The 16765-nt window shown below is 34.9% G+C and overlaps 2 protein-coding genes across 3 annotated transcripts in view; both read left to right on the top strand.

Annotated features, from left to right (window-relative positions):
* Positions 1-761: 761 nt before the first annotated feature.
* LOC100378134 (uncharacterized) lies at positions 762-12257 on the top strand. Of its 2 annotated transcripts, XM_085491847.1 has the most exons (10): positions 762-948; positions 1474-2044; positions 3441-3657; positions 4839-4906; positions 5352-5495; positions 5618-5700; positions 5923-6043; positions 6541-6666; positions 7037-7048; positions 10072-12257. In XM_085491847.1, exons 2-10 carry the CDS (start codon positions 1528-1530, stop codon positions 10203-10205), a joined length of 1422 nt encoding a protein of 473 aa, XP_085347973.1. In that variant the 5' UTR covers positions 762-948; positions 1474-1527; the 3' UTR covers positions 10206-12257. The 2 variants fall into 2 exon arrangements, with proteins under 2 accessions (XP_085347973.1, XP_006821297.1); XM_006821234.3 differs by lacking the exon at positions 7037-7048.
* A 974-nt stretch (positions 12258-13231) lies between these two features.
* The window catches only part of LOC144359399 (E3 ubiquitin-protein ligase PPP1R11-like), a 32786-nt gene continuing 29252 nt past the window's right edge, over positions 13232-16765 (top strand). The window contains exons 1-2 of the mRNA XM_085492539.1: positions 13232-13462; positions 14175-14277. Coding sequence (XP_085348665.1) covers positions 13397-13462; positions 14175-14277 — 169 coding nt within the window. The 5' untranslated portion in view covers positions 13232-13396. The remainder of the gene's footprint in view (positions 13463-14174; positions 14278-16765) is intronic.

Genomic DNA, 16765 nt, shown 5'->3' with positions numbered 1-16765 from the left:
AAAATAACCGCAAATGTGAAAAATGTTCCACCAAGATTTTGGCAGGAAAAAATAATACGTGTCGTTGTTTACAAACAAGCGTCTACCCATGAGCCTTTGCGTTTTCAGCGTGCGTTGTTATCGCCCTTGAGACTCGCGCGTGCGCAGGTGACGACCTCTTCGCTTTAAATGTAAACTCGTAGCTACAGTGATTAACCATACGTAATAATTAAATCAAAATGACGACCCCCGGGTATGTTTTTCCGCTTCACGTTGTCCATAATTACTATATTCTACATTCTACGTTGTTTCTGAAGTTGATCACAGCTTAAAATTGTTACCAATTAAGTTAATTAACATTATTAACTTATTATTAATATCATAAATTTATAACGATTGATAAATTACTTGCATATGACAGAGTACTGCCAGGAGTCTTACTACATTTTCATTCCTTTCGGGAAAATAAATTGTCATCATTTTGTATAGATCGTACGACGTCATCAAACATCCCGTTATATGTTTATGATATAACTGTTTAATCTCGTAGACGTCTGCCAATATCTGTTATATCTAGTTTTTTAAACTCGTTGATTCATAGAAACGGTACGTGTTATCTAAACCATAGACTATATGTCTAAACGTGTTGTTTATAAACATTAGCCGTTTATAAACATAAGCCGTTTATAAACATAAGCCGTGATAAACAACTTGAACTGATTGTTACCACCTGTTAAGCAACCCTGCGGGTGTTATGCGCACGTATTTAGTAATCCGTCATCATCACCACGCCCCCTAGAGACCTGCGGCTTCATAGTAACCAGCTGAGTAATGGCCACCGCTTCGCAAATGCAATGGGTGAATGCGTAACGCTGTGAGCACTAAATGACCAGTGTATTAGCGCCATTTTCCAGCTTACCGTTGGTTTAAAACAGCAACATATCAGCGAACGTGATCGTCATTTCATTGGTAAGTTGATTAAAAAAAATGACCACGCAGTTTGTTTGTAATTTTGTTTAATTTGGTTGTCAGCACCCTCACGCTTGACAGCCGCCGTACACAGCGAAGTACATTTCATTGTTCATGTTTAGAAACACTCAGAAACGAATATATCAGTTACCAAAACCTACCGGCCGTGGACAAAGCGCGTACGACTTAGTGATTAATTCGCGAATAAAAAGTTGGCATGTATTTCGTATATTTTGTTTTCAACACGAGCAGTTGTTGGAGGGAAGTCTCGGGCCTGCTCGATCAACAGATGTCCGCATTCACGGTGGACGATTTCAACAAATTGAACTTTACAATGACCCGTTAATATATGGTTACAATTGTTAGAACTGGATACAAATTGAATAAATTCTGTTGCTATTGTTCGCTGGTGGATAAGCGCTGAATTTCACGATTGCTCGCGTAATCATTGGGTTTCTCGTTACTTCTCAAAACAATAATAAAGATTGGGAGTACTGACACTTCATATTTAATGCTTCCACATAGAGTCCGGGGTGGAGGTAATATGAGCTGAATCTCGATAAAAAACGACCTAGCAAAATGGCGGACGACGAAAAAAATGACGAGACAATTCAAGACAATCATGCCGCGAGTGAAGAAAAGAACCAAACGGAGAGTCAGAATGTCGACAATGAAGGCAACGGGGATGAAAACGACGAACACGGCGACGACAAAGAAGCCATAGAAATTACAGACAAGCAGGCAGAATTACAGACTGAAAACGTGCCCGCTGAACACAACAATGAAACAGAGGTAGCGGGAAATGAAAATATCAATGACAATTCGAAGGACATTCAAGAAAAAGAGAACAGCACACCAGTTAACGAAGACGAAGGGACGGGAGACGACACTAAAACGGATTCGAAACCACTACTCGGAAAAAGACGGCGAACTGGAGAAGTAGAAAAGTTGCCTACGCCAATCAACGCCACGGAGAATAAACGTTTGCCATTAACGGAAGAGAACGTCAGCCAATTAGAAGACGAGGATGACGTAGACAGGACCAGACTGGAAGAATACTTACAAAGCCATAGCCTAAATGATAACGTTACACCAGGTGAGTAACAGTATTCCTCATTGGCTTACTTCCCCTAGCAGAAAAGTAATCAACCAATCATTGGCCACATTGTTTGTTTAACGCCTTTTACAAAGTATTTGGAAGGGAAGAGTAACCAAGTTATGTCAAATACATTATTTTTACTGATTTATTTCTAAAGTAAGAATAATGTCTGTGATCAAAAACATAACATGTAAAATAAAAAATGTTATGCAAAAACTTTGTGTAATTTCAGGATTTATGACATTCGTGAAGAAAAAATGTAAAATAAAAGCACACTTTAATAGCACATCTGGTTTTCTCTTTAAACACATGTGAAAGCACACCTAGTTATCTCTACAAATACACATGAAGGCACACCTAGTTATCTGTACAAATACATGTGAAAGTACACCTAGCTATCTCTACAAATACACATGAAGGCACACCTAGTTCTCTGTACAAATACATGTGAAAGTACACCTAGCTATCTCTACAAATACACATGAAGGCACACCTAGTTCTCTGTGCAAATACATGTGAAAGTACACCTAGCTATCTCTACAAATACACATGAAGGCACACCTAGTTATCTGTACAAATACATGTGAAAGTACACCTAGCTATCTCTACAAATACACATGAAGGCACACCTAGTTCTCTGTGCAAATACATGTGAAAGTACACCTAGCTATCTCTACAAATACACATGAAGGCACACCTAGTTATCTGTACAAATACATGTGAAAGTACACCTAGCTATCTCTACAAATACACATGAAAGCACACCTAGTTCTCTGTGCAAATACACATGAAGGCACACCTAGTTCTCTGTGCAAATACATGTGAAAGTACACCTAGCTATCTCTACAAATACACATGAAGGCACACCTAGTTATCTGTACAAATACATGTGAAAGTACACCTAGCTATCTCTACAAATACACATGAAGGCACACCTAGTTCTCTGTGCAAATACATGTGAAAGTACACCTAGCTATCTCTACAAATACACATGAAGGCACACCTAGTTCCCTGTACAAATACACATGAAAGCACACCTAGTTCTCTGTGCAAATACACATGAAGGCACACCTAGTTCTCTGTGCAAATACATGTGAAAGTTCACCTAGCTATCTACAAATACACGTGAAGGCACACCTAGTTCTCTGTACAAATACATGTAAAAGTACACCTAGCTATCTCTACAAATGCATGTGAAAGCACACCTAACTCTCTGTACTAATACATGTGAAAGCACACCTAACTCTGTACAAATACATGTGAAAGCACACCTAACTCTCTGTACAAATACACATGAAAGCACACCTAACTCTCTGTACAAATACATGTGACAGCAAAGAGTTCTCTTGGTAGATAACACATGGATAGTAATGAGATATTTTCCCTCCTACAGTGAACATAAAAATTAAATCATTACCCCGAATTAATATGGACGATGGTGCGAAAAGAGAAATTACAAACCCTCTGTATGCGCCGCCAAATATGGCACACATAAAACGTCTACCTGCAAATAAAAATGCTAAGTACAAAGGCGACCGAATATCTGAAGGGTTGCCAGGGCGACTACCACCTGCTGTAATGAAGATGTCAACTGTAGTTCTCTCAGCAAGGTAATAATTTAAATCTATTTATAGCTCGCTGTCATCAAAGAGTCTGAAACTCGTCAAATTACAAATATTACATTATTTTTGGAAGTCACAAACATATTTGCTATGTATATTGTAAACCGTGTAATTTTTTATGCAAAAAATTGTGTAATTTCAGAATTTATGACATTCGTGAAGTCAAAATTTTGCAAAAGTCACTGACGTTTTATGTCATTGGAGAAACTTCATTTCAATTTTCAAAATTTCACGATTTACCCTAACTCGAAATCCATGAAAATTTGTTTCTTGTGAAGTTAAAATGGTTTACAATTTATTCAGTGATTAATTCATTGAATCACACACTACACACTACTGTTTCTTTATTTTTGATGAATATTTATTTTCATTATTATTTTTCAACTTGAGAACAGGTTTACTATATTTGAATTCAAGGGAGGTGGCTGGAAAAGTGTGACCAACACAATTTTTTTTCGTTGCGTCTTAGTTGCAAATCTTTTGCCCGCTTGAGTTGAACTTTATCAGAATTATTCACTTCATGAAACACGAAAAAGCTGTTATCGGTAGTTACTGTAAAATACTTTATTGGAACTGGAATAAATTTTTGTTCAAATAGCAAACATAAATCCCACCAAAAAAAAGGTATTTCACAGTAATAATTTATAAATTGCTACATTGATTCCTCAAAAACATTTTGCAGTTTCAACATTCCACAGCAGCGTGCACAGAGCACATAGAAATACATGGAACAGTGGTGCGCGTCTTAGTAACGTAGAACATTCTGTGACGCAGCTCTGTCTTGAAATATATTGTATAAATATATAACCGTTGATCTATCACCGTGGTTACCAAACAATATCACAGTAATTCATTAGTCTTCATACTTGCATTCACTTCCTGTCATGTGACTCCATGCAAAACAGCACTAAATCATTCATATTGGTTATTTAAACTAGTTAAAATTAATGAGTTTGTTGATTTCCTGTGTGCCTTTGATATTGAAATGTTAATCATTGCCTCAGTGGGTTTTTTAACCAAATTTCTAGTTATAATAACAAATTCTGAACCATTGAAATTTGACTTTTTAATTAAATCATTGCTCTGCAGTTTCAGAATTTTATTATTAATTAGCCAATTAAGTACCTCATTGAATGTTTAATTAAAATAGATAATTATTTTGCTTACAGGAAAAGAGCCGCAATCAACAAAGGACCAAGTATTTATTACGAGGAAAGGAACAGTAGAAAACTGATGAGTAAGTGGAGTAAGGACCTGGTGGATTAACAAAGTTAATAATTTATTCATTGTGTGTGAAAATACTGCCTGTCTGATATGTTAATTTCTTAAGCTTGAATTTATTTTCAGTGAAAATCAAAAATTAGGTTGACATGTGTCATTTATTCTTACTGATTTGAAAAGGGAAATATTGATTTTTACTAGACTTTCAGGGGAAAAAAATTGTATAGTATATGCGGTATTAATAATTTTATTTTTCTGGAAATACTATAAACCACTTATTTTTGCAGAAGAATTTTTTTGCAGTGAAGATTTCGCTTACGACAGGCAGTTGAAATAATTTTTTGTGAAATTTTGTTTTTGTGGACAAATAAACAAATAATTGCTAGATGCAAATATTAAATGATTTACAGTAATTGTTACTTTTTACCCAAAAATGATTTATATATTTTGTTTTTATTCAGCTTGGGATCAGTGTATGAATAGTAGACCGCCGTTACAAATTGACATGGAAGGCCCCGGACCATGTACATATTCACCGAACATTAAACCATTGAATGAAACAAACTCACCCGAGTATTCGTTTGGAATGAAGTTACACGAACGAAGTAAGTCAATGTCATGTGACTTTTTAAACCCAATTAGCCATTCTGGGAAATTTGCAAAATTTTGTTGCAATGATTGTGAAATTTCGTCCTCGTGAAAATCGTAATTATGTAATTCATCGTAGGTGGTGGTGGTTATAAAGCTTGGAGTAAAGAATGGTTTCATAGCAGTAATAATTTTACGCATCGATTAAGATTCGATCACAAGGTATGTTGAGCTATTCTAATCAACTTATATATCAGTTAATGTTGTTTGAGGGCGCCCTTTATTCTTGACATCAAGGAGGCGTGTCATCTTGCTTGAAATCAGGAATTTGTTTTTACTGATTGAGAACAAATACTACAAAACTATTCTTCACAGTGTGCATTTGAATTTTTTGTTGGTCAACTTCTCCGATCCAATTTGTATAAATACTTAACTTTCTTACAGTGGCCAACTCCAGCAACTTATAATATTAAAACATTGGTCGGAAAGAGACATCAAACCCAACCGTCTACGCCTTCATTTACAATCATTGGAAATAGGGGATCGATGTCATTTGGAAAACAAGGTATGTCACATGGCAGTCACCTGACAAACGCATGGCGGTCACATGAGAATCACATGGCAATCATATGATAGATACCTCGTTACACATGATCAATACATGGCAAGCATATGACAGTCACATGATAGATACATGGTTGCACATGATCAATACATGGCAAGCATATGACAGTCACATGATAGATACATGGTTGCACATGATCAATACATGGCAAGCATATGACAGTCACATGATAGATACATGGTTACACATGATCAATACATGGCAAGCATATGACAGTCACATGATAGATACATGGTTACACATGATCAATACATGGCAAGCATATGACAGTCACATGATAGATACATGGTTACACATGATCAATACATGGCAAGCATATGACAGTCACATGATAGATACATGGTTACACATAGCAAGCATATGACATTCACATGATAGATTCCCTCTAAACCGATATGACATGCCACTGACTGTGTTCATATGTTATATATTTACAGGTTCAGAAAAGGAACCCGGTCCCAATATATACAACCGAGATAAAGCTGACAGATTAATACTACATACAGCGCCATCATTCACACATCGATTGAGACACGGAGGTACCACATTATGGCCTCCATCAGGTGAGTGTACAAACTCTAAGTATATTCATTTTTTTACTTGTAAAACCTTGAAATTGAAAAAAAAAAACACAGAGACAAATTATTTTTAGCTCGGTAACTTTATCTATCGGTTTGTCCATTCTTTTTAAAGCAAAGAGATTAAATTATGTAATAATAAACAAATATAAATAGTCTTTCTAAAAATGGCTGAAACTATTATATTCCATATTATGTGACAGCCTTCCCGCTCTACACCTCTGATCTGTATTCTCAGTTACTGTTGATACATTTGTAAAAATGAAATTATATTTCAAAATAGTTGATACCCCGTTTTCCACCACAGTTGTTTCTATTGAGTTTTATTCTGTATATTTCTCTCCCTACATGTCAGTTGGTGCACCAGGTAAATCAGTTTATTACTGTAAATGCTGATAAATGTTTTATATTTTATCAATCTGATTAAAATATAATCCTAGTTTGTTTATTTTTCTCCTTGTTTTGAACTTTTTTAAAAAAAAGTATTTATTTTCTTGTATATATATATATATATTTCTTTTAATTGATTATTTATTTGTAGCTTTTAGAATGTTTGGTAATTACAGAAATAAAATTAATATATGTATGCAATGAAAAACAAACAAATTTCACAATACAATAAATATTAAAATTGAATAAATTATATGAAATACATTTCTTACAATACATCATGATTTAACTAGATTGTATATCTTTGTCATTTATCTTAAATTATATTATACCAGTATATTGATGGTGTTAATCCATTGATTTGATTGGTCTAACACAAAATTTGCATAGGCAATCCATGGTATATTGGCTGATAATGCACGGCTAAACCAAGTGGCCCTGGAACATGAATTGACTACAGGTTTAATACGGAAATACATAAATCAGGTATATATGATTTTTAGGAAAATATAGTGGTTGAATTTTGGAAGATTATTGAAAAAAATACTGAATTAAAAACATCTGAAAAGTTATATTGCTTTTTGTTAATGGTGGGATCCAAGTTGTGAGCGTCGGTCGTTGAGTGATTGTCGTTCGTCACACAAACCTAAACCATTGTCCTTCAACACCGTGAGGTGCCTAAACGAACGCCAGAATGCTGTGTTCTCCGTGATGTGACTTTGAGATGGATTGCAAACCTCCAACATGATCTTTAAGTACTAGATAAGATTGAGGGATTGAAGGACAAAAAATGCAAAAAACTATGAGTCACAGGCAAAAGTGTATGCCACCAATAACAACTGGTGTCCCGTAGCGGCGTTCGAATTCTAGCTGACAAAATTGCAGTGAAATTGCACCCGGGTAATTGCCATCTGTTTCAAAGAACACAGGACAACGCAGGATTCGACGACGATATATGGTATTGTAATTCTCCACTATGGGTAAATAAATTACAGGAGATGATGACGGTAATTTCGAAAGCTGCAGATTTGTGCTGAGTGTACACCAACCACTGTATTAGAGCGACGGCGTGCAAAGTCTTTCTTTCGACCGGAGTTGAGACAAGACATATCATGTACGTGTCACAAAAACGATGCGACAATCTGATCTTACACCATCAAAATTACCCCAGAACAACGACAAAACTTGTCAGTCATACTGTCACAAAACTTTGATTATACCAAACGTATCCAGGTCAGATGTTGGAACTGAGGTCGCCGTGCCAGTCGCCGTACATGATACACCGCGTCCCGCCACGTCTCAAATTTTGGTCGAACCAAGTACAGCTGAACGTCAAATATCCACAGTTACAAGTAGTATGATGAGTCACAAAACCAGTTTATTTCACAACTGTACTTTCAATGGGCAAATTACAATCCAAATTGTACAAAAACCGGAATGAGAACGTGGAAAATCCGTTGTTTTAATGATCCAAACTGTACACGACTCTGTATTTCAAATCGCGTTGGGCGTCAGTAAAAGGCCAGAAAGGTCATCTTTTGTTATGCTAATTTGTGTGTTTACGCTACTCTATTCGCCATGGATACGTTTCTTTTTCATACGGAATAAATATTAGTTTGTATTCAATTTGAACTGTGTTGCGCATGTAATTTTTGTATGCATTCAGCGTACAACTGCATACTATTCTTATAAATATTCATGTTCGAGGGCCATAATCATGATCTTTTAGTAGATGAAAGTAAACTCATTTTTTACTAGTTTTATCGAATTGTCAATATACTGGTATAATATAATAGCAATAACCCCCTGCCGGAGTTGGGTATACCACTTGATATTGCACAATTGCCTGCGGCTTGTGCATATATGTCGTGAATTGTGCAATATCTCGTGGTATACCAGCCTTCGGCGGGGGTTATTGCTTAAGTATTGAATCTACTTACTTACAAATGTCAGTTATCATCAATCTTTGTCATATTTAGTTGTCTGTTGCCTATAATTAAAACTGTCAATAATTTTTAATTAAGGTGATACCACCTTTTTTTTCATAAGGTTGCAATAACTTTACATGGTTGATAGTGTTAAGTAGGTAACCCGATTATTGGTTACCCAGGGTAACAGGGTAACGCAATAATCAAGAAATAACAATATTTAAAATATAAGACTTCATTTCATCTAAATATCTATTCATAATGTACATTGCTATGGTAATGGGGGGCCACTCAGCCCAAAGGTGGGTAAGCATGTGCGTTATAGAAAATACATGGAAAAAGTTTTCATTTTGGCTGAAATCAAATAACTTGCATTACATGTTTAGGGTTAACAAAACAATGATTTTCAGAGAAAGGGTACATCTAAATTTAATGAAATATCAATGTCTTCTGTTAGACTGATATTGCAATGATTTCAATATCAAAGAATGAAAATTTATGTCAATTCAGAGATCTGTGACAATGCACGTACTGTATTTGAACACCCATTAAGGGGTGATGTACGTGAAATGTTTTGAAATGGGATTCATAACCACTCCCCCCCCCCATTTCCAAAATTCAGTAACGCACGTGTGATATCCGATGTAATGGCTGAATAGCTCCCCTGGTTGGTGTTCTTTAACCTTTTCACCACCAGTTCCCTCTTTTCATCACAAATACACAAAATAGTCCCATTTGTACGGTAGTCTGCACTTTCCTTCAGACGATTGGGACAAAAATAGCCAAATTCTTTGAGTAAAAATATTACTCAAATTTTCTGTGTTGGCTCCAAAATTAGGATTCATTTCCAGAAATATTGAAGAATATAAGGAAAAAGTGCAGACAAATTTGAGCGAGAATTTCTGGTGGTGAAAAGGTTAAACATTTTACACTTATTTTAAACACCTGGTATCTGACATATTCTAGGAATCTATATTTCCCTAGCTAAATTGAATCTATTTTATCATAAGTTAGTAAATATTGGAAATAAAGTTCAATGTTAATAATGTTTATTTTATGTTTTATTTTTCAGAAGTTACTCCCGGTCCTGGTGCTTACAATCCTAAAGTCACGTATACCGCTTATAAAAATACCCAGCAAGCATTCACGATAAGCGGAACGCGACGTTTAAAACGCCATGATGTTGGGCCACATACCACATTATGAGTCACTAAACTCAGTTGTCTGAGTTTGAAAGTACCCAAAACTGTTCAGTTTTTACTGCTATGAAAACATCAACATGGTAGCTTCTGAAGGCACCAATCAGCATGCCTTGATCTTTTCAGGAAACCAATCAGCGTGCCTTGATCTTTCCAGGGAACCAATCAAACAACTTGTAGAAGCAGGCGATCTGTGTAGATCCAAAACATTGGTCATTTGTTTTTATGACATTTACGCATGAATATGCAAATCATAGTTCAGAAAAACAGATCTTGACAATGTATTTTGGCAAAGTATGTTTCAAATGTTGCAGGAAATTCCTTTGCCCTTGAAAAATCTTTGTCAAAATAGTTCAGAAAATAGATCGCCTTTAACAAATACTAACGACAAGATTTATTTCCTTGAGAATGTATTTTTTAAACTTTGTGTGAGAGTGAGTACATTTTGTTTTACATGTGAAAAATTGCTTCCAGACATTATTTAAAAAAAAAATCATGGAAATAAATTATATGTTCGGTCTTGATTGAAAGGACCGTGTTGTTTGAAGTTAAAACGCACAATGAACAATGAGAAACTACTGCACTTAAAATTAATAATGGGAAATAACTTTTTATTAACCCATTTATGTGTACAGTTACCATAGCAATTATTCAAACAAATTAGTACAAGGAGTTTAGATAATTGACACTGTTTACAAACAGTTCAGTTACTTAAGGTAGCAACTGGCGAAAATTCCATAGTACCAGTATGTCTGTAGTTATTTGGTCATAGCCAAAAAAATGCAGATAAAAAAAACTTACATGTGATCATTCAATCTACAAAGTGACAAACCTCCTGTGCAATTTCCAAGCCATTCATGCACCTAAAAATGTTGCAAAACGATATCTTCAATAGTCAGAATAGAAAAAAAGCATCATTGCAAAATTGTTCGTCAGATAACCCTTCAGACAAGCATGGGTATGGTATATGCACTACGGTATTCGCCTATATCTAAGCTTTCAGAAAATGTATAGGTTATTATAGTAATTTTTAAAGAATGTCTGAATTACAGATGAATTATTGACTTGTTTTTCTCCTGCTGCTACCTTAAATTTGCTAAAGCTTTATTGGTATCTTGGGACTATTTTGTGATTTATTTATGTTATATACGGGATATATGAATGTAAGAAAAATATTGAAGGGTCCTCTCTCGTTTAGATTACTGCAAGATGCACTAAGTACGCAAATCTAAGCGAATGCATAAATATCTGAACACTATACAAAATCATCAACAAAGACAAGCCTGAGTGATTAACCCTAACCCTAAAAACATTGAGATTTTAACATAACATTTGTAATATTTTCCAGAATTCAGGCATATTCATTATTTCTCACATAGTCCCAAGACCCAAATAGAGCTTCAGTAATGGTCATGGAGTAAAAACTTTAAATGAAATTTTTCAATAATTTGATGCTGGTGTTCATTTCAAAACGTGTAAATAACGAAAACATTCCACATGTTTTTATATAAAAATATTTTTATATATCTCCTGTATTTTGTAATTAATTAATATAACAGCAGAGAAGCGTATTTACATTTTTTCGTTGTAATCTATTTCATGCCGTTCACTGAAACTCAAATGGTTTAGATTAAAAATGTTTTGGGTACAGACCATTGCCACTTTTAATTGGTAGACTGTCACTATTGCAGTGTACAGAGTGTTCAAGAGGGAAATAATCATTGATGGTTTAACTGGATTTTATCGAAGAGTGTGGTAGTTGTTTTCAGCCATGTGCACAAGTTTATAGCAAAACATATCGTAATTGTTCGATTAGGAACTCATCTCTAATATAAGAGCACACCAGCCAACAATTACATAGTGCTCATGGGAATAAAACATATGATTATGGTCAGATATTATGGGATATATGATGTACATATACATGTATATCAGCATATGTCATATATCACTTCATAACATGTGTGTCTGTTTGTTGTGTCTTTACTATTGAATTTTTATGATGTGATCAATCCGTCCATTAAACTATTGCCAAATTGTAACATATAATGAATAAAAATATTTGTCATTGTGTTTTATTTTAGAGTCATATTTATTACGATCTCAGATTAGTGAAATTGCTTATCACAGCTGTTTAGTAAATTACCCTTTCAAAATCGAGGTAGCTGAAGAAATTGATTTTTGGCGAATATTTTATTCACATATTCCTGATGACAAGTTTTGTTTTCACATTTGTCCAAATATGACACCGAGATCTTTCATCCATAAGTGCCGATACAGAAAATGTACAAGTTTAGGCAAAGAATTCCAAGGAAAAAGGACTACCGATAATTTCATCAAGGATAATGGAATTTTTTATTTAACCAAAAATACCACAGTCGCAGAGAAAATCAAATATACATACATGTATGTGGAAAAATTTGTTATTAAATAGATGTTCAGGGTAATGTATACATTTTCTCCATATATTCTCTTTGTCGATAAATAGTATGAGTGATTGCAGTACTGATGTATATTTTTTACTATAAATAATTGAGTACTACAGCAGATAGCATTCTAAATCTGTCTCATTGCAATGTTGTAATATTCCTAGGAACATTACCAGTAGCGGTTGTTTTCCTTTTTACCATTCAGCTGAAAACATTAAAGATAAAACAGTAAGTATTTTCATTCCAAGGATGTTAGTATACATTTTGTTTTTGGCTTTCTGTGTGTGTGAAATTTTGAAAATTATTTAAATAGTTTTCTACTTTTTTCATTGTCCCTGAAGTACTTTTTTTTTTCAAGATCTTTTTTGTACAGATCGCCCCTAACCCCAATTGGGGAAATAATATCAAAGAAAAAATTTAATAACAGCAAGTGAATAAAAAAAACAGTCATAAATAAATAAATAAACAAAAGTAACAATTACAAAATTAAAAAAAAAAATGTTGAAGCCTCCATCGGATTTTAATGAGGTTGCTCCCCAAACACATCTCTTTGTGTTTCTAATAACCATTGTTATCAGTCTCTTTAAACAGCGCCCTCACGATCATGAATTGTCGCTGTTACTACGCTTGCGCCATGACCTGATATTCATTGACCCCCTTGCTATTGTGACTGTGTCCGATTTACTATTTGGTGAATACTTGCGTGCATATCGACACACACGTTTGAATATTATTGTTCATAATATCGGTTTTGATAAAAGCGTTCGCCATGGCGACGATGACTTTGTCGGAGACAAAACTAGAAACGGTATCAGTGGAAACTGGGCAAAAATCAGTAAGTACTATGACGTCGTATGACACTTGGGGATGGCGTATCGGGTATCGTATGTTGGTGTGGATAACTGTTACTACAGAGCACGGTTGTCTTTTTTAGTAACCGTGCACAAAGCTACAAATAAACGTTAAGCTATTCACTAGGTGCCCCTCGCAAAAATCCCGTCTCTGAGAAAAAAAGAAACTAATTGTATCATAGCACAGAGCGCGTAGGATCGAGCCAAAAATAAATAATTGCTTACAGCATAGTCATCCAATTTGAGGCGAAATATTGCTTAGAAATAATTGCTTGGAATTATTCTAAAAATAGCAATTTTTGATAAATATTATTACAAAATACGTCACTGTACAATGCATTGTAGCTCCATGGTTTTTCACAATAATGAACCAGCACAAATGTACATTGTCATGCAATTTTGGATCAAAAATGTTTAGACTTCTACCTTAAAGCGTGGTAATCGTCGCGCTGCGCATGTGCCACATTTGTGTTGATAAACATTGATTTTCCCACAATTCAACGCGCTCTTCAAATTATGAGGTTTGATCTGCGCAACAGTCAAAGTCGCCATCTTTGTTTATATGAGACCCATATATCTCGCACATGCGCAGCGCGACGACCACCGTGCTTTAAACATGGAAAACATTGATTTGTATTAATTGTGTCAATGAACCAGTCTGCTTCAAACTGAATATTAATGTAATTTTACACGTAGCCGAATGTTGTACTGAAACTGAGAAATCCAAAGACAAATAAAGCTGTCCAATGGAAAGAAGGAACAGTTGATAACGAAAATATGAACAAAAAGAAATCGAAATGTAAGTACTGAAATGTACCATACAACTACAAAACCTGATTGACTTTAACCAAATTAGCAGTACTATGTTTTTATCAAAACTGAGTATGAATTCAAACTTTAAAGTATGATTGCTATTGCACAACATGCAATCAATTTTGTATGAACAAAAAATGAGCCTATTATGAGAATATTGTAAAGTATGTGCAAACGCAGTTTGGTAATCACATCAACTGTGTAGTGGAGATGGATGCAATCAAGTACTGTCTTGAAGCATTGCACAATATTGTATGTGGTGTGTACGATTTCTATAAAGTTTGAACACATAGACTCCATATAAAAAAAATTCGTTCAAGCATTTTGGCAGCTCTGAAACTCAGAAATGGAAGGTTCAATAGATTCAATTACCCCTTGCGTATTTTACTGTCGCCTCCATATCATACACTAAAACAGCAACATTGCTAGCTGGGTTAAGTTAAAGCAATCTCAACGGAACAGACGAGACATCAAACTAATACTGAGGGACAATGTAATACATTTGATTGTATAAATTGCTATATGACAAATGGCAAAGTTATCCAAATAAATTAAATAAGATGTATACATGTAATTAATGTCAGTCTCACATCACAGGACACAGACGCTGTTGTGTGGCATAATGCAAGTAAATTCCTGCATTTCTCCAAATAGTTGCACCAGTTCTATCACATGATCTTGAGATGCACATAGCAAACAGGTCTGCAACATAGCTGGCAATGTCGCTGTTTTGGTGTCTGGGACAATATTTTCATTTAAATTAACAGTTGTGCATATACAGGATCTTTATAAAATGACTTATTATGACCATAGACTTACCTCTGTCATTTACGCAAGTACACAACTAACAGAGTGAATACAGTAATTATTGTTCCACAATTTGTAGAAATTATTAATTAGGGGCCCAAGCCTGTAGGGCGTGGCCCCTATTCTTATTGTTCGGTTTTTTAGGGGCCCAAGCCTGAAGGGCGAGGCCCCTATTCTTATTGTCCGGTTTTTTCTTCTTTCTTCTTTCTTTCTTTCTTCCGTAACTATTTTCGTCAAGCCGTTTGAGAAAACCGCTGAACGGAATGGTCTGATAATGTTCTATACTGATAGTCCCTAATGTGAACTGGTGCAACATGCTTTCAGAATTTTGATTGGTCAATTAGTTTGGCAGCCATATTGGATTGAAATAAAACCGGAAGTGGCTGTTTGACCACTTTCTGAGGGTCTAGGCGTCTAGATTTTTTTATGGTATATAGTACAACTCATGTGTAATAGATATCAGCAATAAAAACTTTAGCGGTCATGTGACTTTTCCCGCCATTTTGTTTTTCCTAAAAACGGCATAAAACACTTAAAAATCTTCTTCTTCAGAACCACCAAGCAGAATGCTCTCATATGTAGTATTTAGCTTCGATATATGAATCCCATTTAGATTTGAAAAAAAGTTTACGATTGGTCACGTGGTTTGGCCACCATTTTGGATTTCTTCTAAACAGGAAGTAGTTTCTTACTCTGGCAACACTTGAGGGAATATTTTCAATTTTGCTTCATGGCATCTGTGTATCAAGGCCTTTCAGAAACCTAAAAAAAAATTCAGATCAGTCACATGGTTTGGCCGCCATTTTGGATTTTAAGTAAAATTGACCAAAAGTTTGGGTATTTGTTTCTCAGAGACGATTCAACCAATCTACTAGATGTTTTTATATTTACCATGCCTGGCCTTAGCTGCATACGAGAAAAATAATATTATTTTGATCAGTCACGTGGTTTCGCCGCCATCTTGGATTTTGTGAAAATAGAAATTATGCAATTACATGTTTTGTATTAGTCTGATTTCTTTCAAATTTTGTATGTGCATTTGTGTCATCAGATGCAACATTTTGCCCCAATAGCACACTGTTAGGCCACGTGGCTGGGCACCCATAGGGTGGGGGCTTCTAACTTCATTAATATGCATAACTGTTATAACTCAAGCACTGTTGCAGTTAGGAAGATGAATCCTGTGTTATTATGACAACAGTGAACAAGAAATTTGATTAAAATAACAAATGACCATATATGGTCATGTGAGCTCATTAATATGCATAAATGTCATATCTCAAACACTGTTGCAGTTAGGAAGATGAATCCTGTGTCATTATGACAACGTTGAATAAGAGATTTGATTAAAATAACAGATAACCATATATGGTCATGTGAACTCATTAATATGCATAACCATTATATCTTAAACACTGTCGCAGTTAGGAAGATAAATCCTATGTCATTATGACAACAGTGAACAAGAGATTTGATTAAAATAACAGATAACCATATATGGTCATGTGAACTCATTAATATGCATAGCAGTCATATCTAAAACACTGTCGCAGTTAGGAAGATGAATCCTGTGTTATTATGACAACAGTGAACAAGAGATTTGATTAAAATAACAGATGACCATATATGGTCATGTGAACTCATTAATATGCATAACCATTATATCT

This window comes from Saccoglossus kowalevskii, chromosome 17 (assembly GCF_978046115.1).
Source record: "Saccoglossus kowalevskii chromosome 17, keSacKowa6.1, whole genome shotgun sequence".
Lineage (NCBI taxonomy): Eukaryota > Metazoa > Hemichordata > Enteropneusta > Harrimaniidae > Saccoglossus > Saccoglossus kowalevskii.
Note: the sequence above shows the minus strand (reverse complement) of the source record. Positions and strands in the feature narration are given on the sequence as shown.

Bases quoted from the DNA above. Each gene is read 5' to 3' on its own strand.
- LOC100378134 (XM_085491847.1), top strand. From the start codon at position 1,528: ATGGCGGACGACGAAAAAAATGACGAGACAATTCAAGACAATCATGCC. The intron at 5,496-5,617 runs GTAAGTCAATGT...AATTCATCGTAG, and splicing joins AATGAAGTTACACGAACGAA to GTGGTGGTGGTTATAAAGCT. The intron at 6,044-6,540 runs GTATGTCACATG...ATATATTTACAG, and splicing joins GATGTCATTTGGAAAACAAG to GTTCAGAAAAGGAACCCGGT.